General features: G+C 40.5%; 1 protein-coding gene across 10 annotated transcripts in view; it reads left to right on the forward strand.

The window, feature by feature from the left end:
- Window positions 1–26,895, forward strand: part of RNF38 (ring finger protein 38) — a 133,884-nt gene that overhangs the window by 92,159 nt on the left and 14,830 nt on the right. For 9 of the 10 annotated variants that reach the window (XM_065656137.1, XM_065656138.1, XM_065656140.1 and 6 more), the window contains 8 exons: window positions 2,529–2,722; window positions 8,859–9,072; window positions 11,403–11,570; window positions 15,106–15,276; window positions 17,030–17,191; window positions 20,257–20,363; window positions 21,884–21,968; window positions 26,469–26,590. In XM_065656137.1, coding sequence (XP_065512209.1) covers window positions 2,529–2,722; window positions 8,859–9,072; window positions 11,403–11,570; window positions 15,106–15,276; window positions 17,030–17,191; window positions 20,257–20,363; window positions 21,884–21,968; window positions 26,469–26,590 — 1,223 coding nt within the window. The remainder of the gene's footprint in view (window positions 1–2,528; window positions 2,723–8,858; window positions 9,073–11,402; window positions 11,571–15,105; window positions 15,277–17,029; window positions 17,192–20,256; window positions 20,364–21,883; window positions 21,969–26,468; window positions 26,591–26,895) is intronic. The other variant, XM_065656143.1, reaches the window with a different exon arrangement.

A 26,895-nucleotide genomic window follows, 5' to 3' on the forward strand; every position in this document is an offset into this window, starting at 1 on the left:
TATTAGATCTTTTCTTAACTATGTCGCTGTGTAATATTACTTTCTGTCCAACATGTGTGAGGGCTGCAGGGACTAAGTGAGACCAACTTGAGTGGAGACTAGGCCTGCAACTGAAGTCTCACTAGAGGTACAGAATTAAATTAAGGCAGTAGCAGTGGGAGATCCCCAGCCAAAGGCACCTACAGAATATAGCAGGACAGTGTGTTTATTTTGCTATTTCAGTGTTTTGTTTTCTGGCAGCTTCACTAAACCTGGTGTTTCCTTCTTCTGTTTGACTTTTCCTTTTGCACTCCCAAGACCCTGGCATATCTTACTTACCTGAATTTTTATTACCTGTGTTTCTCTTTAAGTAGCCATCAGTCATCATGATGTAAAACCTTCTCCCATCCTGAAACCTCCAGCTTGGGCCACAAGTCGTCCTTCTCTCTGTCTCATTCTATCACAACAATAAAACAGATTAAATAAGCAACTCTGAATGGCATAACAAATGTAACATAGTTTCTTCACAATTTGTCCTTTGGCAACGGTTCTCTGAATTCTAACAAAACGTATTTTCACAGAAGCTTGGCTCTCAAGGCACTTCTCAGGTATCTGTTCCAGTTCTTTGGGGTTGAACTCCTGAGGGCGGGCAGCCTTCTGGAAGAGTCACCCTTTGCCTGGACATCTGTTTTCATGAACCTTCAGGTGCATACCTGTCTTTTGACCCATTTTTCTCTATAAAATACAGGTGCAGTTGGTTAAGGAGTTCAAAGGAGACTGAGCAACAAGCAGATACATGCATCGTCAGCCTGTTTCCCTAAGGATTCCATGCTAATAGTTATACATCTAACAGACATAGAATTAAAAATGGACACCCCCTGTTTACTTTGTGGTTCTGATTCTCTCTTTCTCTCTGACCTTTTCCTGTTCCTTAATCATTACTAGTGACTGAGCTGAAGTATAGTAGGAAAAAACTGCAATTTATGTTAAAGTACTTGAAAGAGTGGGACTGAAGAGGAGTGAAATTTAGTAAAAATGGCCACAAGTCAAAAGAGAAGAAGAATACCTTTTTTATCCTTTTTTACCTGGACAAAACTTCAATGTCAAAAAAGACCATGCTTGCACTGGAAAGCGCACTGGAGGACAAGCTGTATGTCAACAGTAACCTACCAAGAAGCAACTGATAGTGTTTGGAAAATTATAGGCCCCTGTAAGCATAAGAACCAGAAGAGGTCCATAGGCTAGTCTACAAATAAACCTGAAATAAGACCTCTAACAATCTGTGGATTACCAGCCTCTGAGAGGGACAATTTAGGAATACAAAGCTATTACAGACAAGTTCTATTTTCTGTGCACCAGCCATCTGCAATTAAATGCAAATTTGGGGTAATTTCGATTAGTTGAAATAATGCTGTGATTTGGATTGCACCAGGAGTGTTCTGTCAAGGGAAGTCTGTGTGATGTTTGGATTCAAGGGTGGACCAGTGTGGTGGTTCATGTGTTGCTTTTAGCTTTTCTGTGTTCAGTTGATGAGCTCTGGAGCAGAACTTGTATTTTCTTATATTGTTGGTTGTTGTGCTTGTTAACAGCATGAAAAGTTATTATTTTGAAAGAAGAGTGGGTGAAGGGGAGGGGCATTTATTGCATTTGCTGCTGGGTTCAGAGACATCCGTGGGAACTTTTGCAAATAAATGACATGGATACACAACAAAGAGGACAGATAATTACTTGGGTTTGGAACTAACTGGAGGAGTATTACTTGAAGGTGAATGGCCTTCATATTTTATCATTAACAATGAACACTTTACACACTGTAGTCTCTGCAGAATTTTACTGAAGTACACAGACTTAGCCAGAGATTGCTGATTAGGTTTTTTACAGGTTATGTGAAAGTACTTTTCAATGACCTTTATTATATTAGTAAGTAAAAGGATGAAGCACCTCTGTGCTGAGCTAGCAGAATTAAACAGGCTGCACTGCAGAGCAAATATCTGATCAGCTGCGTAAGTACAGACCTGATAGGAAAGGGATGCAATGCAGAGTAGAAGGTCTGTATGGTGTCTGCTTACTGACAAGTACAGATTCTATTGTTATGAAGACTGTGTTTACACATTTTTTCATGCATCTGTAGCCTTTAGATGCTAGGGCAGGAGGGCTGTAACATAGTTTATGTCTTATATTCTTCATGTTATTCTCTTTTCTGATATAGTTTTGGGTTTGCATGGATTTTAGAATTTTTGTCTTTTAATCCTGCTAGAATGTAAGTTAATAATAATTCTTTTAGGGGTCAGGGAGCCATCACAAATCTATGTTATAAAGATAATAAGTAGGCAACTACTTGCAAGTATTTAATTTCATGATGTTTTAGTGCAGTCATCATTAAGTTGCTTCTAATGCTACCTGCAAAGCGATACTGAAGTATGGATTGTAATTCACTCATCTGGAGGTGGGTTTTGTGTTTTTGTTTGTTTGTTTGTTTTGTTGGTTTTGTTTGGTTTTGGTTTGTTTTTTTCTTTTTTTTTTTTGTTTGCTTTTTTGCACTGGCATAGAGCGAAGACAGTCCTAGTCCCAAGCGACAACGCCTTTCCCATTCAGTCTTTGACTATACAGCAGCATCACCAGCCCCATCACCACCAATGCGACCATGGGAGATGACATCAAATAGGCAGCCTCCTTTGGCTCGGCCCAGTCAACACCACTTCTCAGGGGAACGATGCAACACACCTGCACGAAACAGGAGGAGGTAAGCAAGCTGTGTAGATTGGGAAACAATTTCTTATTCTTCCTGATTTCAGCTCCAAGGGAGGTGTATTTCAGGCAGCACTGACTAGATCACACATGGTAAACATGTTAACATTTCCTTCGAGCTATAAGTTTCAGTTGTAACTGAAAAGTTACTGGAAATAATTCAGGTCGGTGCGTCATCCCGTAATTTGTGTGAGCGGTCAACTCTGGGAAGGGAGTGCTCAGTAACGTTTTAAATTATGCTCTTTAGCTCTGATGTGGAGCGTTAAGTGTTTAGAAAAATGTGAGGAAATATCTTTCTCACTAGGGTACTTTTAAAGGTATTAAGAGTTACTGATGTAGTACGATAATTTTCACTGCAGTCACAATCATTTTTGTACATGAAAACAATTGAAATAAAGATGAGGGATACTGTCTGGGTAGAGTAAGGAGGTTAGCATACTGCCAAATGCTGAGGTGGTGATTCACATGTAATAGGAGTTAGATTTTCGTGTTGGTTTTAGCTTGTGGCTTATTAACCTCTCAAAGCAGAGAATTTAGAAGAAGTTCCAATGATCACTGAAGAGCAGAGATTTGGCCAAGTTGAACTGGTGCCTGGATGGATGGTAGTAAAGGGAAGCATAAAACTACGGACTATTCTATTTATACTAGCAAAGCATAAACCCACTACTATTCTAGTTAAACTAATTATCCAAAACACAAGCTTTAATTGCCTCACATTCTGTCTCAAAAATGCTGAGTCATATACTGCAAGTTAAAACACACTGTCCCTCTCTTTTCTTCTGAGAAACATTGTGGCTTCGTTTGTACTAAAATTGAAGTGTTGGTGCTTTTTCAAGAATATAAAATATTAGACTTAAGAAATATATAACTGTTTTTCTTCTAATTCCATGAATCAAATTTGTAAACCATGATCAGTCAGGGATAGTTTTGAAGCAAGGGACTTTAAAACATGCTGATTTTTTATCTTTGCTTCAAGTCCTTGAATCCAAACACTTTTGGCCAGTGACATTCAAAATACACAGCTCTTGAAACAGCTTGTCAAACTTGAGAAAGAGGTTGAATTGTGAACTTGCAGGGTTATTGTGAAGACAGAAGAGTAGGCCTTTTGTACAATTTGGTACAGGGGTGCTCTATAATGGCATTTGTTCCACAAAGCAGTTTTTACCTTAAAGTAGTTTGAACTGAGATGCCTAGAATATGCTGCATTTGGCCATTTTTGTTTGATGTCCAGCCAACCTATACAGGTTTCTTTGCAGTGTTCACTAACATCTTCTGCAGAGTAAGTAGAGTGCTTAATAAGATAAATGCCAGACAGCTGAATCTAGACAGACGGGATACACTGTGAGATGAAGAATGGGATGCGTAGAAGACGCATGGAACAAGTGTCTGATGTTGAAATGCTGTCAGGTATTGCTGAGTTATTGGCCTGTAGCTTGCAAGTAAACCATACTGCAACACCTCCTTCTCAGTGCGGAGCCATCTTCAGCCTGACAGGAGTTGCTAGGTTGGCTGCAGCATTGTGAGCACAAGGTGTTACTCTTTCTATGGCTAGCTCGCTTGCTCTTGGGTAATATCACCTGCTTTTGCTCTAATCAGAGACATTTGAATGTGCCAGTACTTTGTTTCCCTGCACTCAAGTCAGAGCATTTTTAAGCTTGGGTGTACTGTTTAATTTGAGCTGGTTTGAGGTCAGTTGCACAGTAGTACCGCACCCGATCTCCTCTCCTGGAACAGGATTGTTAGGGAGAACAACGTATACATGTCTCTTATTTTGCAGGAGGGTTTTTTTAGTCTTAGAATGCTGTGGAGCTGTATCAGAACTAGTGACCACTCTCAAGGATCAAAGCCTGATTCCTTAAGATCTTCGTGAGTGCATCTGTTGTTAATGCTTTAGATGAGGTTATGCGTGTGCTTTTGAAGCCAATTTCCTGTTTTCCCTGCTTTGTTTTCTGTCTACGCATCGCAGAATGGTCTCAGAGTTAATGAAATTTTCAGATGAAGATGAAAGTTGTACTCCAGTTGCAAATCGTCATTCAGTTCAAGTGAACAGACTGGGTCAACTGCATGTAAAATCTCCAAAGTGTGGATGCAATGTCATCCGCATTAACTCTTTTGTCCTAGCAGTTCTCTCCTGTTGGTCAGCACAGGCTGTGCTGGGTTTTTTTATTTGTATTTTTTCCATTGTCTGGGTTACTATTTTGACCTTATGGCTTTGTATCAAGAACTTTATACTGTGCCTAGCACAACAGTGCCCAGATTCATTGTAGGCAAATAAATATTGAATTTAGAGAGGTAGCCTTCTGGTATGAATTTGCAGAAAGATGTTTTTTTTGTCCAGCTACTTATAGTACAGATAAATTGTGAATGTAAAAGAATAATGCATGCCTATGTGAAACAGAGAAGGCCATTCCAATTTGTCTTCACCAGGAGTTGTGAAGTGGGGAGATCTATACCATTGCTACGCCTCACCTTTCATCTGTGCTTCTTTTCCTCCATGTCTTGACTGTAACTGAACTAACGGTATTTAAGAACATGTTAGTGCAAAGAAAACACTCTTGATAGAAAATACTGAGATCTTCAAATACCGACTGCAGTTATGGATAGCTTTTGATGGCTGTTCCTATCCAAGGGCAGGAATTCCTGCAATTTTTTCACTACTTTCATTTCACTCTTTGTTTTAACTAGGCATTTACCATGCTTATACTGTGCATGTAGAACCAGAGGAGTTAACTCTGCATAGAAAAAAATCCAATTTTGCTTTTTCCAGAGAATGATACTCCATTCCTTTATAAAAAACCACTCCAGAAGTTTTGCCAGCTTTTGCTGGCTGTGCTCTCATCATTCTGGGTTCGCAGAAAAGAAAAGCCAGACCTTTTACTGAAGACAGGGGTAAGACTAGTTTTATGAGAAGCTATCTTGTCTAAGTGCTGTGGCAGTCAAAGTATTTCTGTTCTTCTTCTTCCAAAGCATTGGATCTGGTTTTTGTAACTTTCCTCTATTCCTTCAGCTTTTCTAAACAAAAATCCTCTCAGAGACATTTTACGTTAAAGTATTCGTGGCATTTCTGTTCCATAGCAGGAAACAGTAACTTTAAAGTAACTTTAGTGCTCAAAAAAAATAGAATAACTTTGGCATTAATATCTCTCTGGTTAGAAATCATATATACCAGCTTTATCTAATGAGAATGTAACAGGTGTATCATACTAGCAATACAGAGATGGTGAGTGCAACAACAGCTCTTGAAAAGGAGACTGGAATTAAGACAAATCCAGTAGTAAGACTGTAAATTTAGATTCTAAGTCCTTAGAAGAAAACACAGCTTGTATGTTCTGACATGGCAATTGGTAAAGATGAAAAGGGCTATGCATTTTTTTGTTTGCTTGGGATTTTTTTGTTTTAAGAATGCTGTGTTACAATCTGACTTGATGCCATCTGTCTGACCTGTTGTGAATTAGCGTTTGTTTAATTTCTGAGAAAAGCAATAGTGACAAAACATCCCTGTGAAATAGGGCAGAAATACAGCGGCTTAAGTTGTATCATGTACTCACAGTAGCATCTGAATTCCTGGCAGTATGCTCCCCCTTCCCCAGAGTATGTCTGTTTCATGCAGCACAAAAGTTGGACTCAACTTGAGGAATGTCTGGGATCTGATGATCTTGAGTGTGTCTTCCAACCTAAATGATTCTATGATTTGCTAACAGGTTTCGAGCTTTTTATTTGGTAATAGCAATGGCAATAGTGAGAGTGAATAATCTGAAGTTCTCTTCCGCTTACTGTTGGAGAGGACATGATCTAATGGTCACAGGCCCTTCTTGTCTCTTCTCTGCAATTTAGTTCCTTCAGCCTGTTCCATAAGTGGTAAACCATTTAAATACCATGTAGTTTTAATTTGCTGTTGCCTCTGGAACCTGTAATTTACATGTTGTGGAGATTGGAAGGCATGTATAGAAAGTACTGGGGAATAGTTTTCTGCTTTGAGTTCCTTCCCCTTCCAAGTTAATCATTCACAGAATACTTTGAGTTAGAAGGGGCCTCTGGAGATCATCTAGTCCAAGCCACCTGCTAAGGCAGGTTCACCCAGAGCAGATCACACAGGAATATGTCCAGGTGGGTTTTGAATGTCTCCAGAGAAGGAGACTCCACAGCCACTCTCGGCAGCCTGTTCCAGTGCTCTGGCACCCTCAAAGTAAAGAAGTTTCTCCTCTTGTTTAGATGGAACCTCCTGTGCTTCAGTCTGTGCCTGTTGCCCTTCATCCTATTGTTGGGCACCACTGAATAGAGTCTGGTCCCATCCTCTTGACACCTACCCTAGAGATATTTGCAAACATTGATCAGATCCCCTCTCAGCCTCCTCCAGGCTGAACAGACCAAGCTCTCTCAGCCTCTCCTCGTAAGACAGATGCTCCAGGTCCCTAATCATCTTTGTAGCCCACCGCCGGACTCCCTCCCGTAATTCCTTGTCTTTCTTAAACTGGGGAGCCCATAACTGGACACAGTACTCCGGATGCAGCCTCACCAGGGCAGAGTAGAGCGGGCGGATAACCTCCCTCGACCTGCTGGTCACACTTTTCCTAATGCACCCCAGGATACCTTTGGCCTTCTTGGCTACAAGGGCACACTGCTGACTCATGGTCAGCCTGTTGTCAACCAGGACTCCCAGGTGCTTCTCTGCACTCTGCTTTCCAGCAGGTCCACCCCTAACCTGTACTGGTGCCTGGGGTTATTCCTTCCCAGGTGCAGGGCCCTACAATTGCCCGTGTTGAAATTCATCAGGTTCTTCTCTGCCCAGTCCTCCAGCCTGTCCAGATCTCGCTGAATGGCAGCACAGCCTTCTGCCGTATCAGCTCTTCCTCCCAGTTTGGTATTGTTGGCAAACTTGCTGGGAGTGCACTCCGTCTCTTCATCCATGTCATCGATGAACAGGTTGAACGGGACTGGACCTAATACTGACCCCTGAGGAACCCCACTAACTGCAGGCCTCCAACCAGACTCTGCACCGTTGATCACAGCCCTCTGAGCTCTGCCATGCAGCCAGTTGTCGATCCATCTCACTGTGCACTCATCCAACCCACACTTTCCTGTGAGGATGTTGTGAGAGACAGTATCAAAAAGCTTGCTGAAGTCAAGGTAGACAATGTCCTCTGCATTGGTCTTGGGCTTGGAGGAAATGATGTCTGAATATTAGCCAGCTCTCTTGGACCTCCCTACCTTCTAGAGCCCTAAGCCGTTGGATTCTTCCAAGCAGGACCTTGAAAAGGCCAAAGTTTGCCCTGCTGAAGTCCATGGCTTTAGTCCTACTTATTGTCCTGCTTCCTCCACGCAGGATCCTGAACTCCACCATGAGAAGTGACTTGATCAAAACTTCTCATAGTGAGTTTGATACTTGCGTGTGCATGATTTTCTGAGCATTGAACCTGAGCTGCTGGTTTCTGATTTACAAAAGTCTTGCCTCCAGACAGTAGCAGTTCTGCTCAGAACATACACACAATTACGTAAGAACACATAATCAAATCCTGTGCCTGTGGATCAGTACTCAAAAGAAGCGGAAGCTCTTGTCTGAATCGTTCTACATAACAGTTCTACAGTCTGAAAAAGAAGGATTACCACAATCACAATTTCCTGGAATCATCTGGAGAGAATTCTATGAGGCACTCAGTTATGTAGTAAACATGTGAGAGCTGAAAATTGCATTTGTTTCTTCAGAGGAGTCTACTGCTTGAGCAACAATTTTGTGGCCTGGTTGCAGCAAGGACCCTGGGGAAATCTGTAATCATGTTATGAAGGATTTTTACCTAAAATAAATGCACAGAAATCTTTTGAAGCTTGCTATCTTGACTTCTGAGCACTTGTCTTGGCAATCCAAGTGAAGTTAATATGTACATAAGAAGTCTTCTCATTTCCCTTGCAGCATTAAGCTATGCTCTATTAAGCACTTTCATGCTGAAAAAGTGTCATCTCTAAGGCTTTTAGCAGTTTTGTCAGTAAAAAGTTTTATTCCAATTTAATAAACCTGTTCTAGTAAAATTTTCCAGTGTAAAAAAACTCTTTATACTTGATTCTCTTGGAGTTTTAGTTATTAAGAAGGATTTCTGTCATTTATATAATCTCTGGTTTTTTTAATGCATTTCCAGTCCTCCTGTTCGACGTCAGAGAACAAGGAGGGATCGTTTGTCTAGACATAATTCCATTAATCACGATGAAAACTATCACCATCTCTCCTACGGACAGCAACAAGCAATAGAAGAGCCCCGAGCCTTTCACCCTCCGAATGTATCTCCCCGTATGTTGCACCCAGCTGCTCATCCACCACAGCAGAATGCAGTGATGGTTGACATTCATGATCAGGTAAGAGTTTTAGGGTACAAACAGAGGGATGTTGAAGATGTGAATTTTGTTTGTTTTATTTTTTCCCTGTAAATCTTCAAGATCCCTTTCCTCCCCAAATTAGCTGACAATGAAAATCATATAACATTGAGCTCTATTTGCCCTCTTACAGAGCATTTTTCCTGTTGCATGTTCTTGGTGCGTGGAGCACTTCAGTAGGCAGTGGGATATTTTACAATTTGTCAATACATGTATTGGCATAGTTCTGTAGGCCTCTGGCTCAAGCCTTTGAAAAGCAGTTGTTTTGCTTCTGAAGTTAATGTGATGAAGATGTGATATGATAATTAAGAATGTATTCTGTTTTACATGAAATACATCTCCTTAGCTTAGGAGTCTTTAAATAGTTAAAATACATTATTTAGAAACAGAATTCGCAATGCCTATAATTGGTTGCCTACATGACAGCAGAACTCAGTATAGCATTGTCGCATGACCAAATTAGCCATCCAAGCCTAATCAACTCCTCCTTAAATTACATGAAAAAATGAGATTTGTGGTTGGTCCAGAAAGTAAATAATTCCCCTCTGTGACAGGAGTTGGTATAGAATTCTGTAATTGAGGACTTGTAAAAGAAGTTGTCCTATTGAGGTAACCTTTGTTGTTTGTTACATCCCCAGGCTGCACAAGTACATTAGTTGCTACGGAGTCATGAACTGGGAAATAGAACTGGTTCTCTGGATGTCTATTTCTCAACCTGCATGTGCATAGAATGCAACTCTAACATCCCTGCTTAAAAAGCAGTTTGCGTTCAGTGCAGCTGCATACCACCACTGTGTTGTATGATGTGTGAAGAGCAGTTCTCAGTAGGGGGAAATATTTGCATTTGGGACCAAGTGCAGGATGGAAACTGATGCCATTCTAGCCATCTCACAATCTTACCTTTTGATGAAAAATTTTACTGCTGCAGCATCTCAAAAATTCAAATTGTGCTTTTGCTTTGTGTTGCAAGATTACATCATGACAAGCCTGGGTGACAACTGTTCCATCCCACTGCCTTGAACTTACAGGCACCATCTGTGATCAGATGTCAGTGTTTTCAGACTCACTGAGGTCTTCCGTGGTGATGGCTTTTATTTCAGGGACATAACAGTTTTGAGAGGTCATTTTTTATTATTACTCTGCGCAGTAAACATTTTAGAATTGCAGCCAGCGTTGTACTGTGTGCCCAGCTTTTGTACCTGAGCCAGAACTGGGTCAAATTCAGTGTCTCCCCTGAGACTGATTTCTGTTGTTAGTGATACACAGGTTGAAATTTTAAGTTCTGTTCAGTGATCTGTGTTCTCCTTTGGCCTCGGTGTCTGACTGTACACTACCGGTTCAGTAGGTTAGCTGTCTTTATTCATTCTCACCTTCCTAATGGGCTGTTCTTACTTGTTCCATCTTTAGCAGGCATTTCCATTTTAGCAGATCATGAAGGAAGAGGGAGCTTCTTTGAAATAATTGGTTTTTATTAGTCTATGCTCCCTAACACTTAAGCCTTTTCAGCTTCATTAGAGCATCAGAGATTTCTTAAAGAAACCAAATATGTGTGTGTGTGTGTATATATATATGTATACACACACTTTTTTTTTTTTTTAAGAAGTGGTTTGCAGTACAGAATACCATTGCATTTTATTTTGGTGATTTAATTCTAGGCAATATCAGTAGCTAGAAAATTGGGTTACATGGTTTCCTAATATAAATGTGTATACTTAGGATCTCCTTCCTCATAGTCATGTTCACTTTTCCTTTTCAGCTAGCTGTTCTGTTACATTTTGGTTAGGAAACTTAGCTTGAGCGTTAGTGTGAGAGTGAATCAAAGGACTGATCTCTTTGTAAGGAAGAAAATCTACAGAATTTTCCTATTCTTTAAAGATACAATTCTCTGAATTATTATTGAATCAGTCCCTTCAGAGCTGAGAAGATTATTTAGCTACTTGTAGATTGGCTTTTATGTGGGAGTTACTGCTTACTTGTTTTGTAAGGAATAACCTTAGTATGGGGGGGAGGGCAGGTTTAATAGGGTCTGAGATGCTTCTGAGTGACTCTAAGGTGCCTTTGAAGTTTTAACATTTCAAGCTGAGAGATCCCTCTTGGCCTTGCCCATAAACTGGTGACCAGTAAGTCATATTCCATTGAAAAGGATATTTTAATGAATAGGAATTACAAGCATGTGTCTCCTTTTACACCTTAATTGTGAATATTTTTTTTCTGCTATGTAGGTAAAATGTTACCGTCCTACTTATCATGCTGTAGAACACTGTTCAGAGTTTACAGTAAGTCATTAATTTTTTTTTTTCCTTTTGCTGCAGATCCATCAGGGCACAGTGCCTGTCTCATACACAGTGACAACAGTGGCTCCGCATGGGATACCACTTTGCACAGGCCAGCACATCCCAGCATGCAGCACACAGCAGGTCCCAGGGTGCTCAGTGGTTTTCAGTGGGCAGCACCTTCCAGTTTGCAGTGTGCCTCCCCCAGTAAGTGGGTCTCTGTAGTTATACCAGCTTCAGTCTTAGACGTAGGAATGGCACCTTGGAGCTTCAGTGTCTGTGTGGCTTTAATTGTGTGGAAAATAGCAATTTTTCTTCCCTGTGGTAAATTGCAGTAGCATAGCAGTGTAGGCCTTAGAACTGGTAAGCGTGTGGTACTTAGCTGCCGACTTTATGGAGTATGACTGTTTATTGTATAGAGTCCTAGTGGTTTTTAATTCAAACTAAATGCTAGTTAATGAACTGAATTCTTAGCAGATATTCTGCATGCTTTCAGGTCGTAAAAGGAAGGTTTCTAAGGCATTTATTAGGCAGCTCATCTAGAAAAAAAATCTTACTTAGTAGAGACCTTGTTCAGGGTTTGGTTATATACAAAAAGGTCTGATATTACTTTTCAGAAAAAGACTGACTTTGGAATGAGATTGTGAAAGATGGCTAAAAGCTGAGAAGGGCTCTTCTGTCTCAAAATGCTCTCATAAAACGAATCAAAATATTTCTTAATAACGATGTCTCTCTGTGCTTTTCTGGCAGTAGAATAAAGTTCCTTGACTGGCTATTGTGTCAGCTTTAAATTTGAAAGAATTTGAACTGTTTTCTCAGAAATTTTTGTGTATCAACTCCGAGATACCACTTACCAGGTCACAGCATTCTGATGCTACCGTTCTGTGGAAATTTCATCGAGTGCTAACAGACACCAGAGCTGAGGAAGCGTACCCCAAAAAGTTTCAGCTGTATATATGAAGGTTGCAGAACCTGCTACAAGAGTCACAGCTTTTTTCCCTCTCCTTTTTCTAGTATGAATCTGTAATAACATACGTAAATACTATAGTGTTCAGTAACCATTTATAGTTTTGATGTAAACATTGGTCTCTGCCTGCTATGCATTTGCCAGCAGTATGTAGCTTAACTTTTCCTGTTGCACATTCTGTGACCCAAGGGCATGAACAAGCCTATGACACTGGAACAAAACCCTTGATGTGACCACCTATTTCTTTAAGCTGCTTGTTGAAGAGTGAGGCTAATTTGAATTCGCCTTGTCCAAGTGCTGTTTATCCCCATGAGGGACAACAAGGTCTGCAGCATACTGCTGGCCAGTCTGGAATATTTGTGGGCTATATTTTCCCTTACCTTTCAAATTGGTGAAAATCTGTTACAGGAGTCTGTGTAACACGGAGGCTGGATGAGAGACAACTTTTTTCTTCTGTTCAGTGGTGGTGTTAGTGGAGCAAAGCAATCTCAGACTGGATACTCAGAGACTGGAACAATACTTGCATAGTAAATTCAGCAAGGCAAGAAAGCAACATGTCCTATGAAACAACAACAGAAAAAAAGCTAAAACTGTGCTAGGGCTTAGGGAAATCCAAACAACAGATACTAATAATCTTACCCTCTGCTTTGAACAGGTATATTATATGTACAATTCATAAAGTGTTCTGTAATTCGACAATACAGCTGTATTTTAAATGTATACAGGAGTAAAGTTGTAACCAGGTTGTTTGGACTGAGTGTACAACAGTTACTCAAGTGTGTTGAGAGAATGGATGCTGTACAAGTACATATAAATAATTAGGGTTGAGTTTATTTAACATCAGCAGACAGACTTCATGCTTTCTTCTAGAATATCACAGAATTGAGGAATAATTTAAGAGGGAACTGTGGGGGTCACCTGCTAAGAGCAGTACCAGTTGCCAAGGATGGAGATTCACAATCCCTCTAAGCCTCTGCTCTAGTGTTTGAATATTGTTGTGGTGAAGAATTCTTCTGTAAATCTGATTGAATTTTATTTGCTGCAACTTGGTCCCATTGGTCCTTGTCCCTTTGCCCCTTGAGGAAGAGTCAGGTTCTGCCTGTCCACTCTCATGAAGAAACTTGAGACAGCAGCAAGGTCTTTGCTTAGTTTTCTCTTGTAAGGCAAACCAAATCTAGTTCTGCAGCCTCTTCTTTTATGCAGTGTGTTCCAAGCTCCTGGTCGTTGTGTTGTCTTTGTCTTTCAGTGGACTGATTTCAGTATGTCAGTGTCTTTCTTTGGCAGTGTGAAAGCCTAAACCGGACACAGAAATTGAGATAGTGTTTCACAAGATCCAAATAGAGGGGCAGAATCACTTCACTGGACCCACTAGTTACATTCTTAGTAATGCAGCACAGTGTGCAGTAAGCCTTTTTGACTGCAGGAATACAGGGTGGCTCTTGTGCGCTCCTATTTGACGTGTTTCTGCTAATCTTTTTACCAATCACTCAGTCTCAAAATGTCCTGCTCCATGGAGTTACTCTCTCCCAGTGCCAGATTTCGTATTTGCCTTTGTTGAACTTAACATGGTTATTGTGAGCCAATTTTTACAGCTTATGAAAGTACATCTGAAAGGCAGCCCTGCCCTCCAGCGTGTCAGCTTGCTTACCAGCTTCATTTGTAAACTTCCCAGTATCCTTTTGTTACTTTCACAGTATTTGTCTCTCTCGCTGCATCTGTAACTAAAAAGTAAACAAATGTCATTTGTGAAATACCTTCATTAATTTTAAAACTTCTTGGAAGCATCTGTTCAAACAGCAGAAGTTTTCTAAAAGCCTGAATGAATAAACAGATAGTTTTAATTTCTTTCCATTTGAAAGATAATGCAACCTTGTTTGTTCTTACCCAGAAAGTGCCATGGGCATAGCACAGATCATTCCAAACAAATATTGAAGCTATGGTAATCTTTACCGTATAGCATCTTGTCATGAAACCTGTTTTAGTATTTTCCCCAAAGTATCTCCTGTTTTAAAGAACACTTTGTGATGTTCTACCTGCAAACTTATCTTCAGCTATTTCAGAGAACAGGTTTCAATTTAGTAAAATACAATAAAAAAATTATTTTAATGATAGAAACACTAGTTTCTTGTATTTCTTTCTTAGAAAAATGTTGTAGTAGCTGAGAGTGAACAATAGTCACCATTTAAGAGAAAATGGTAATCAGATCAAATTAATCTGCTACTGTTTCAGTGCATGTAAAGATTTACATTTGGTCATGATCACAGTAAACCGAGGTGATAGTTCCACCTCCACTACTGTAATCTAATCTTAAACTAGATCTCTTTACCATTTATGCCATTATAGTCAAAATACATGTTGTGTGACATCACTAAAAAGAAAAAAAAAGTGGGAGATCAGAACTAGGTCTTCATTCTTCATAAGATTTAATAAGAAATATCTTATTAATTGCTCTTATAATTGTCAAAAAATTAACAGAAGTGCCTGACATTCTGATTATGGATCAAAGAGCAAGAAGAGAATGCAGATTTTCTTACTTCTCCATACCTGGAGTTGGAAGTAAAACTGCACTCTTTCACAAAGCATATTCCTGTTCTGTGCTAATTACTGTTCCTTTTGTATTTGAATGACTTACTATTTATGTGTGTTTTGGAGGCTTTTCCAAGGAGGCAAGAGAACTGCTTTGTTTTAATGATATATTTCCATGGTAAATATAGAATGTTCTGTACGGAATGTTTGTGCCAGAGACAAAAATATGTTGTTTTAATTTCATTTCAGATGCTTCAGGCGTGTTCAGTCCAGCACCTACCTGTACCATATGCAGCATTTCCACCCCTCATTTCTAGTGACCCATTCCTTTTGCATCCTCCTCATATCTCTCCACACCACCCTCCTCACTTGCCTCCTCCAGGACAATTTGTTCCTTTCCAAGCACAGCAGTCACGGTCGGTAAGTAATGCTTCTTACCTCCCTCTCCATAGAACTGGTGGGGCTGGATGGGCAAATGGTGCTGGTACCTGGCCAAGGAAACAGAATGATTTCGTTTAATAGCTTTTTGCGCTTATATTTCCTCAACAAGTCTGTAACCACTTAGTGTGAAGATGGAAAAATAATTTTAAAGTTCACCGTGTTTCTCTTCAGATTTCACCACTTGTTGTTTGTGCTGGTTCTCCATAGCCCTTTACTTCTTCAAAGAGTATTTGTTTCACCAACTATTCCTTCAGCTATTTCTTTCCCAGGAAGGAGAAGAGAATCCAGAGGAGGTTGTGCAGTGCAATAGTGGTGTCAGAGAAAAGCTGAGCAGAGAGAAGAAAGCATAGAAAGTTATTTTCTTTACATGCTCCTTTCATGTTACTTAGTTAATTTTTAAATGACCAGAGGTTTCCCTAGAACATAATGGCCTTACATTATCCAGACATATTCCAGAGCCTACAATCTTCTTTTTTTTTTCCCCACTTATGAAAGTTATTGATGCCTTCTGCTTAAGGTGACTTGGGGCTGAGTGACAGAGACTATGCAAACATGGGAAAATGTGTCCCTGTTTCAGATTTGAGGAAAAAATGGGTTTTTAGTTCTGGCCTACAGCTCTTACTCTGGGATAATCCGTATACTCACATCCATTTGTTTGCCCTTCTGACTAGAAGATGCCACACTTCACTAATGCAGAAGCAGAAAACAGCTTCATTCTTACTAACACTCCTCAGACTTCTCCATGCCATGTCTCAGGTGTGCATAGGGTTGCAATCACTTTATTATTATGATGGGAAAACAGCTGGGAAAATACAGTTTTCTATGGTAATCTTCATAAGACTTGACTTTAGAAAATATATGAGCTTGGGTTTTAGCTTAGGTTATTGACTAGGCTTGCCTATCAAGTTTCATCTCTGACAAAAATTTGTATCTTAGTGGTTTAAGAATACCTGGTGTTTAAAGTTTTCTCTATGTAACATGGAAACAAAATATTCCTTTGGTTCCACAGGGTGGCTTTCTTAGATGAATTTTTTGAAAAGGTATAATTTGGTGTCAGGAACAAGAAAGGTCTATTAATGAAACAATGACAAGTCGTGTTTTTTTCTTGAGCACTTTTGGGCCTGACTGATATACTGCAGTTGACTAGATTACAATACTGAACTGGAATCTTGTGCTTCTGAAACCTCTGGACTGCATGTTCCTGGTAGGACTGCTTGCATGATCCTCCTAGGAAAGCATTACTGTATGTCATCAGCAGTTTAATCCACTGGAGTTGCCGTGTTTCCTCTCCACTTTTCAGATTTTCTGGCACAATTTCAGTTCTTGTCTATGGTTGTTTATTTTTTTCTCTCGCATAGTTGTACAGTGAGAGCAGCCTGGCAAGAAGGAGAGCAAATATTTGTCCTGAAAAATGCAAGACACAGGAAATTACAGCCACTCCTATATTTGCTAGATCGCATAAATTCCTGGTCTATAAGCATGGCTAGCTGGAAAAGGTGAATTTATATCAAATGTGTAGTGTTGTCTTTGCTTTTTGGTAGTGTTAATGACACAGGAATTGTTCACAGAGTTACTGTGTGAAACTGAGTACAGTTATAGCTTTAATTTTTTTTTTAAACCCTCCAAAATTGACTACAGCAGCTCAGAATATACAGCTGGGATTGCAGTTCTTTAGCGGGGAAAAATCGCATCTCTGTTATTGCAACAAAGCCTGTCTTTTTTTTTTTCTCAGCCACTTCAAAGGATAGAAAATGAAGTAGAACTGCTTGGAGAACATCTTCCTGTAGGAGGTTTTACATACCCTCCCTCAGCCCATCCACCAACATTGCCTCCCTCAGCTCCTCTCCAATTCTTAACCCATGATCCTTTACACCAGGAGGTGCCATTTGGTGTAGTAAGTATTGTTTTCTGCACTACATTCTTATTCATGCTGTATTAACATTCATGATCTTTATTCTATAGTACATTCTGTTGAAAAGTGACACTTCTTGCAGTTGTATTCTACTATTGGCTATAGCTGCATACTGTGATATTTTCTTTAAGCTTTTTAAAATTGAGTTAAGGGTAACTTTATGGCACCAGCGAATGATTTCTGATAATGTTATCTGCAGAGGTTACTTAGAAGACATTCCATGTTGCCACACAGTCCAGGACTTGTGCTGCAGAAACTGATTAGTACCATTGAGAAAAGCCACTGTCACTTGTAGCTAGTTCTTCATCGAATGTTGAGTTTCTACAAGTCAGGAACACTAGAATGCTTTTAAAACACTTCTTCTCCAGAGTGTTTGCAATTTGCAGGCAAGCAGTTGTATGGAGTGCTTCCATAATTTAGGCGTTACCGTGCTATATAGACAGCCAAGCTTGCTTTAAGCCAGCTTTCTGGAGATCTACAGGCAGTTCAACAGCAGCAGCACAAAAAAAGTGAAATGCGGTGCAGGATAAAGTCTGTGCTGAATTTTCTGCTTCTGTGGTGTGTCCGGTATCTGTGCTACCTCTGGGATCTTTGTGGTGCACTTTAGTGTGCAGTTATATTAGTCCCGAGATGTTTTTTCTTGTTGTTTTGTGGGAGTTGTTTTTTTTAAAAAAACCAACAACAACAAAAAACCAAACAAAAAATAAAAAAACCACCACCACCAAAAAAACCCACACCACCACAACAAACAAACAAACAGAAACTCTCCTGCCTGTGTAATACTTGGAGTCCAGTATAGGCTCTGAATTTTTTTAGTGTTTGACCTTTGCATCAAGTTGACAGGTTTTAGAGGCATACTGTTATTTAAAATTTTAAATGAGAATGAAATTTTAGACCCTGTGACTACAGAATATACAGATAACTTCTCCTTGTTCTCTTTGAAATCACGCAACCTAGTTAAATGCTTGCTGCAGTTTTTATAAAGGTTCAAATAAGTCTTCACCATTTAAAAAAATTTTCAGCTCATTGTTATACTAAAGCTGTACAGATTTTCAATTAAGATTTTTGGTCTCTATGAGTCACTCTGGAAACAAAGACACTTAAACTTCCATAAACTGCTTGTATTTTATTCAATATGTTTGTTAGATGAATTACAGTCTAATCACAAATATTTTGGTTGGAGTAAAGCTTTCTTGATTTCCAGTTCAGTCTGTAAAGTAGAGAAGGAACAAAATAACGTATTTTTCAGACTATACAGCAGTTGTTTGCTTCATTTCTGGGTTGTATGTCACTGAGGAGTAGAACAGAGGTGTATTACAAGTAGTCATATAGTCGTTTATAAAGCAATCCTAAATCTTTATAAAATTTAATTCATATTAATTATGATGGAATGGCAGCATTTTTTATTCTCTTTCATTCACTGAACACAATGGTTTCAAATTATATTTTTGGTTTGCAGAATTCACAAACCAATAAAACTGATATTTATTATGTCTTAGTTTGAGATCTTACCTTGAAGAAAAAGAGCTTGGCTTTTTTTCATTGTGTAGGCATTCATATGTAATTTTTATGTATGACCATGGCTACCTGTTAATAATGTTTCCATTGTAAAGTTACAGGCTGTTAGCTTAGGTGGTATTGAGCTTTTGCGGTTTCTCAAATTTCAAACATGGAAGAAGAAAAACATGTTAGTAAAGACTTTCAGTGTTCTTTGTTTTGAAAAAAAGTCTCAAGGCTTTTAAGTATTAATTCAATAGTGGTACATAAATTACAGTTTTAAAAATTACTAAAATAATTTTAGTACTTTGACTATTTCTGGAAAAACATAGTTAGCCTTTAATTGGAAATTTTTTTATTATAGTGGGTAATGCAAGGAATTTTGAACAATTATAATGAAAATTTAAATATACAAGTAAAGAGTTTAGCATGCAAATGAAGAAAATTATGACAAAAAAAGCCCTCATTTATCCATGTAAATAATGCATTTAAGCTTTAGGCTTGACTGTCTCTTTAGCCATTGTCCAGCTGCAGAAATTGTACTGATGAAACTCTCCACATGCACTTGAAAGGCTTCAACCCTTTTTTAACATAAATGTAAATATACACCACTACTTAAAAGTTGTGGGATTTTTTAAAGAATTTTTTGTAAAAAATCTTAAATATTTTTTTAAATACTTTTTTCTTTTAAAGGCTGCTTTACTCAACTGCTTGTGTGCAAACCTGCATAATAGCACCAAGCCAAAAGCCTGGGCTTTTGTATTTACAAGAGAAGTCAGCAGTTCAGGTCCTGTTTCCCAAATCAGCCTTCATGTAGACTAAGAACACAAGAGCTTGCAAGGATTTCTGTTGTGTGTTACTGCTTTTTCAACATGGAGTGGTATGATTGTGTTATTGATGGTAGTTGTTTCAAATTGAGGCTGAGGTTACATTTGAGCAGAGGCTGGCTTTTTTAATGATGTTTTATTGAAAGTGGATTTCAATACTCAGATTTCATTTTTTTTCATGATTAAGAGAACAAAATGTTGAATCACAGACTTGCAGACTGCATGAGGTTGAGGAGGGAGGTCATCTGGTCCTACCCCCTGCTCAAGCAGGGCCACCTAAAGCCAGTTGTCCAGGACCATGTCCAGTCAGCTTTTGAGTATCTCCAAGGAGGGGAGAGTCCACAACCCCTCTGAGCAACCTGTGCCAGTGCTTGCTTACCTTCACAGTGAAAAAGTGTTACCTGATGTTCAGACAAAGCCTTCTGTTTTACAGTTTGTGCCTGTTGCCTCTGGTTTTGTCACTGGGCACCACTGAAAAGAACCTGTCTCTTTCTTCTTTGCACCTTTCTCTTCGGGTGTTTGTATACTTTGATAAAATCCCTCCTGAGCCTTCTATTTTCCAGGCCGAACAGCCCCAACTCTCAGCCTTTCCTCATATGTGAGATCCTTCAGTCTCATCTTAGTGGCTCTTTGTTGCACTTTCTCCAGTGTGTCTATGTCTGTCTTGTGCTGGGGAGCCCAGATCTGGACCCAAGTTCCAGCTTATTTTCTTCTTTCTTGCAGCCTTATCCACCTTTTATGCCTCGAAGACTCACAGGGCGCAGCAGATACCGATCACAGCAGCCAATACCACCACATCCTTACCATCCCAGCCTGTTACCTTATGTGCTGTAAGTTCTAAGTACGTTTGCTTCTGCGTAACCTATTACGAAGTCACATCACTTTGAACAAGAGTCTCAGCACATTTTATGGTTGGACTCTGCCAGACAACAGGCATAGTTCAGGTGTCCCAGAGAGGAGGAAATTTTCAATTTCTGTGTTAATATTTCAGCCTATTTTGAATAACGTACACCCTTGAGCAAGGAAAAATACAAGTGAACAATTTTGGTCAATGTAGTTTTGAATGCTTGTAGTTTCTGAATGCTTCATAAATGTTTCAGCAAATTTTAAGACTTATTTCTTGGATACACCTACAGAGGACTGTAGGATGAAGTCCTAAGAGTCTTCACTTACAGAATAAATTCATTGGTTTGGTTCTTAATTATGAAACACAAGGGTGGGAGCTTTTTGTGACCTGTTACTCTTTATTGGCTGAACTGCTAAGCTGTTACAGTTATTGAATTCTGCCTCTGATGAGCTGTTTCTGGAAAATATGTGGGACAGTTAACATTTAGGAATTATCTTAGTGTGTTGTGGTGGATTCTCTTTGGTGGAGTTTAGATATATGAGATTTATTACTATTCTGTGTTCTGTTTTAGAGATAACTATGAAATGTTTGGAAAACAAAGACTGGTGACATTGACAAGGAAATAATCAGACATTGGCACCAGATCTATAGTTTCTCTCTGTGCAATTTCAGACATGGCATGAAAATGGCACCAGAAATCTGATCTAGTGAAGTTGTTCAGCTTTGCATCTTACAGCCTGAGAATAATGTCATAGCTTCTTGCCTGTCCATTGAGGACACGACGTGACACAGTAATTCTTGACACCTTCAGTGAGATTTTAGTATATTTTAATACTGTGAATTTCTGTGTCTGTGCATTTTGACGTATAATACTATCGGGGGGGGACACGCATAAAAATGCTTGTGAAATATAAAAACAGAGAAACATCTCTCTCTTGCCTCTCTGTATGAAGAAGATTCAGTTTCAACCAGCATCACAGTACACGAGAAATGAGTTTGTGCTTGCCTTCAGTATGGAAGTTGGTCCAGCATATGCTATTTATCTTCATTGTGTGTTTTCGGCTTATGACGTTTCAAGGCTTTTGTATTGGAGAGCTAAGTGAACTTAGGGTTCCTTCTCTTCATTAATATTTTATCCACTTAAAGCAATAAAAGGTATTTTAAACCTGAATATTAGTTATTGTCAGTTTGGGCTCTCCATAATCTGTGATAATCAAGAGCTTAGTTTTTGTAATAATACTGAGCCTGGTTGGAAGTATCAGTTGAGGCATGTGTGGAATTAAAAACGCAGCACTCTCACTCTCAAAAAGTGGCAGAATTAGCTTTTTCTTTTGATGCTTTTACTTCCAATATCTGTTCTTGACTTTAAACTTATTGTTCTTACCAGTTCTGAGAATGTGTTGATTTGAGAGGAATCTGTAAGGTTACTTTACTTCTGCCAGATGTTTCTGTGCTTTCCTTCAGCAAGATGCTGAACCTTATCATTGTTTACTCTCATGGTAGATCAATGCTCCCAGTGCCACCTGCAGTTGGACCAGCTTTCAGCTTTGAGTTGGATGTGGAAGATGGAGAAGTAGAAAACTATGAGGTTGGTGTGCAAACAACAACTGTCTTTAAAGAACACATATTAGTTCACACAATACATAAACTTTTATTATATTTTGCTTTTGATCTTGCTTTTGTCTTTCAAATAAATGTAATGACTGTGAAGACAGAATTCAGAAACCATCCTTTCAATTTTTTTTGCATTACTGGATATTAGAAGTGCTTAGCTTTATTTTTTGTCTATTGCTCTTTCCCAGAATTCACCCTTCTAGGCCTGTAATCATTTAAATTGTTCAGCTTTTATGTTCTACATACTACTCTTCTTTTGAGTTTTAATTGATTTTAAATACAAAATAGAAGTGAAGCACTTTCAAAGGAACAGGGTAAGTTACTGGTTTTATGTGCATAACTCTGTAGAATAGTATTAGTGTCACCCTATTAATTAATCTAAGTGTAATGTTTATAAAACTGCCTTACTGCCTTTTCCTCTTGGCCCTCCAAAGGGTACAGTAATTCACATCTATAGATGTAGAACCCTCTTTAATGTCCAAGATAATTATAGAATCATTTCAGCTGGGAGAGACCCTCAGGATCATCAAGTCCAACCATAACCTAACCTAACTCTGGCACTAAACCGTGTCCCTAAGAACCTCGTCTAAATGCCTTTTAAACACCTCCGGTGATGGCGACTCCACCACTTCCCTGGGCAGCCTGTTCCAATGCCTGAAAAATGCCTTTCTGTGAAAAATTTTTTCCTAATACCCAATCTAAACTTCCCTGGCGCAACTTGAGGCCATTTCCTCTTGTCCTATCACTTGCTACTTGAGAGAAGAGACCAACACCCTCCATGCTACAACCTCCTTTCAGGTAGTTGTAGACAGCAATAAGGTCTCTCCTCAGCCTTTTTTTCTCCAGGCTAAACAGCCTCAGTTCCCTCAGCCGCTCCTCATTAGACTTGTGCTCCAGACCCTTTGCCAGCTTCATTGCCCTCCTCTGCACTCTCTCCAGCACCTCAATGTCCTTCTTATGATATGGGGCCCAAAACTGAACGCAGTATTCAAGGTGGGGCCTCCCCAGTGCCAAATACAGTGGCACAATCACTTCTGTAGTCCTGCTGGCCACACTATTCCTGATACAAGCCAGGATGCTGGTGGCCTTTTTGGCCACCTGGGCACACTGCTGGCTCATGTTCAGCCAGCTGTCAATCAACACCCCCAGGCCCTTTTCTTCCAGGCAGCTTTCCAGCCACTCTTCCCCGGGCCTGTAGTGCTGCATGGGGTTGTTGTGACCCAAATGCAGGACCCAACACTTGGCCTTGTTAAACCTTATACAATTGACTTCAGCCCATCAATCCAGCCAGTCCAGATCCCTCTGCATGGCCTTCCTACCCTCCAGCAGATCAACGCTCCCACCCTATTTGGTGTCATCTGCAAACTTACTAAGGGTGCACTCAATCCCCTCATCCAGATCATTGATAAAGAGATTAAACAGAACTGGCCCAATACTGAGCCCAGGGGAACACCACTTGTGACTGGCCACCAACTGGATTTGGCTCTGTTCACCACAACTCTTTGGACCTGGCCATCCAGCCAGTTCTTTATCCATCACAGAGTACACCCATCCAGGCCATGAGCTGCCAGCTTCTCCAGGAGAATGCTGTGGGATACAGTGTCAAAGGCTTTACTGAAGTCTTAAGTATACAACACCCATAGCCTTTCCCTCATCTACTAGGTGGGTCACCTTGTCGTAGAAGGAGATCAGGTTGGTCAAACAGGACCTGCCTTTCATAAACCCATGTTGACTGGGCCTGATCATATAGTTGTCTTGTATGTGCTGTGTGATGTTTCTCAAAATCATCTGCTCCATGATCTTCCTCGGCACTGAGGTTAGACTGATGGGTCTGTAGTTCCCCAGATCCTCCTTCTGGCCCTTCTTTTAGATGGGCATCACATTTGCCAACTTCCAGTCAAGTGTGACCTCCCCAGTTAGCCAGGACTGCTGATAATTAATGGAAAGGAGGTTAGTGATCACTTCCGCCAGCTCCCTCAGCACCCTTCGGTGTATCCCATCTGTCCCCATAGACTTATGGGTGACCAAGTGGTGTAGCAGGTCACCAACCATTTCCCCTTGGATTATTGGGGCTTCATTCTGCTCTCCATCCTTGTCTTTTGGCTCAGGAGATTGGGTACCTGGAGCACAACTGGTCTTACTATTAAAGACTGAGGGAAAGAAGGCATTTATTTTCTCAGCCTTTCCCTCATCTTCTGTCACTATGTTTCCCTCTGTATCCATCAGGGGATGGAGATTCTCCTTACCCTTCTTCTTGTTGCTGATGTATTTATAGAAACATTTCTTCTTGCCTTTAACAGCGGTGGCCAGGCTCAGTTCTGCTTGGGCTTTGGCCCTTGTAATTTTCTCCCTGCTATGCACTTCACAGAATTCTTGTGTTCCTCTTGAGTAGCCTGCCCCTTCTTCCAAAGGTTATAAATTTTCCTTTTATTCCTAAGTTCCAGACAAAGCTCTCTATTCAGCCAGGCTGGCCTTCTTCCCTGCTGGCTCACCTTTCGGCACATGAGGGCAGCCTGCTCCTGTGCCTCTAAGATTTCCTTCTTGGAGAGAGACCAACCTTCCTGCACTCCTTTGCCCATCAGCACTGCCTCCCAAGGGACTCTGCCAGCCAGCCATCTGAACAGGTCAAAGTCTCCCCTTCGGAAGTCCAAAGTAGCACTTCTGCTGATCACCCTTCTAACTTCTCCAAGCTACATCTAAACTCAATCATTTCATGGTCTCTATTACCTAGGCGACCTCCAACCAACATGTTGCCCACGAGCCCTTCTCTGTTCACAAACAACAGATCCAGGGGGGCTCCTTCCCTAGTAGGCTCACTAACCAGCTGTGTCAGGAAGTTGTCTTCCATGCACTCCAGGCACCTCCTACACTGCTTGCTCTCTGCTGTGTTGTACTTCCAGCAGACATCTGGTAGGCTGAAGTCCCCCATGAGAGCAAGGGCTAGCAATCGAGAGACTTCTCCCAGCTGCCTGCAAAATATCTCATCTGCCTCTTCATCCTGGTTGGGTGGTCAGTAACACACCCCCACCAGGATATCCGCCTTGTTGCCCTTGATTCTCACCCATAGACATTCAACCCTATCATCACCCTCATCAAGCTCCAGATAATCAAAACTCTTTCTAACCTACTGGTCTACCCCACCTCCTCTCCTTCCTTGCCTGTCCCTTCTGAAGAGTTTATAGCCATCTAATGCAGCACTCCAGTTGTGAGAGTCATCCCACCATGTTTCTGTGATGGCAACTATATTGTGGTTCTTCTGCCTCACAAGGGCTTCCAGCTCCTCCTGTTTGTTACACATGCTGCTTGCATCCATTTAGATGCACTTCAGCTGAGCCATTGATTCCCTTGGGATGGCAGACCAAAGGGCCTCGTTAGCAGTACCCTCGGATGCCAGCATACCGCCCTTGGGTTTGCCTCTGCCACACCTGGTTTCCTCCCCCTTCAAATCTACTCTAAAGCCCTCTCAATAAGTCTTCCTAACTCCTGCCCCAGGATTCTTTTCCCCTTTTAAGACAGGTGCATCCAATTTGTCACTAGCAGACCAGATGTCATGTAAGCCGACCCATGATCAAAAAGCCCAAAATTCTGCTGGTGACACCAGTCCTGCAGCCAGGTATTGATCTGCTGGGTCTTCCTCATCATACCCTGCAACTGTGAGGACAGACGAGAACACTACTTGTGCTCCTGATCCCTTGGCCCAAGGCCCTGAAGTCTCTCTTGATCATCTTTTGTTTTCCCTTTTCAGTTTCATCTCTGCCTACCTGAAAAATTATTAGTGGGATGTAGTCTGATGGCCTAACCAGGGCAGGAAGTTTCCTTTTTACATCTTTAACCCTGGCCCCAGGGAGGCAGCAGACTTCCCTAAGAAGTGGGTCTGGCCCGCATATAGGGCCTTCTGTTCCCTTTAGAAGGGAGTCTCCTATGACCACAACTCGCCTTTTTTCCTTTGTGGGAAGTCCAAGCTGTTGTGGCCTTGCTGGTTGAGACTGTTGGATTCCATTCAGTTTCTCTTCAAACAGTCATCAACAACCCTTACTTTTGCATCTCTTTGCCTGCGCTCCCATTAAGAGCTCTCTGTAGTTACATGTTTTCAGTTCAACAATGAGCACTTCTGTAATAACTTCCGTGCTAGGTCAGAGGAACCATCATCTTATTTCTGAGACGAGAGGTCCTTCAGAAGTAAAATACATACCAGGCTGTGCAGGCAACCACAAGACTAATTGAAAGTTGGGTCCTGGAGGTTTTGAAGTCCCAAAGAAAACATCTTACAGAATTAGAAAGATGATTGAATTCTGAAAGGCTCTCTATGAGGCTCGTCTTGTACAGGAGAACTAAGATTCTAAACATTTCTTGATAGAAGGGTGTTTTGTGCTACAAGCTGGGGTAGTGAGGTATAATGGCAGCCCCACCTCTAGCGGAACCAGAACCTATCTGAGCAGAGAATTTTAAAATGTCTGGTTTCCATGTTTTGCAGGCACTGCTGAATTTGGCAGAACGTCTGGGAGAAGCCAAACCACGAGGATTAACAAAGGCGGACATTGAACAGCTTCCATCCTACAGGTTCAATCCAAACAACCACCAGTCAGAACAGACATTGTAAGTACGTTGGTGTTTTTCAAAGGTCCATAATTTAGGTGGCTATATTTTCATTCATTTAACTTGCAGCTTTAGCTACACTAGAAGGGCTTTAAAAGCCGTCATGTCAGCAAACAGTTTAATTTTCTTTTTTTTTTCTTGGGTTGTTTTCCGGATCACATACTATTTATCCTTACTGTAAAATCCCTATCTAGGCTCACATCATTTAGCTATGTTTCAGTTTAGTTCCTCAGCATTAAAAAAACTAAAATGAAAGAAAGGCGTTCTAGGTTTTGCTCAGCATGCTAGACGTTTAAGTGACATTG

The sequence above is a fragment of the Caloenas nicobarica genome, chromosome Z (genome assembly GCF_036013445.1).
Source record: "Caloenas nicobarica isolate bCalNic1 chromosome Z, bCalNic1.hap1, whole genome shotgun sequence".
NCBI classification, from domain to species: Eukaryota; Metazoa; Chordata; class Aves; order Columbiformes; family Columbidae; genus Caloenas; species Caloenas nicobarica.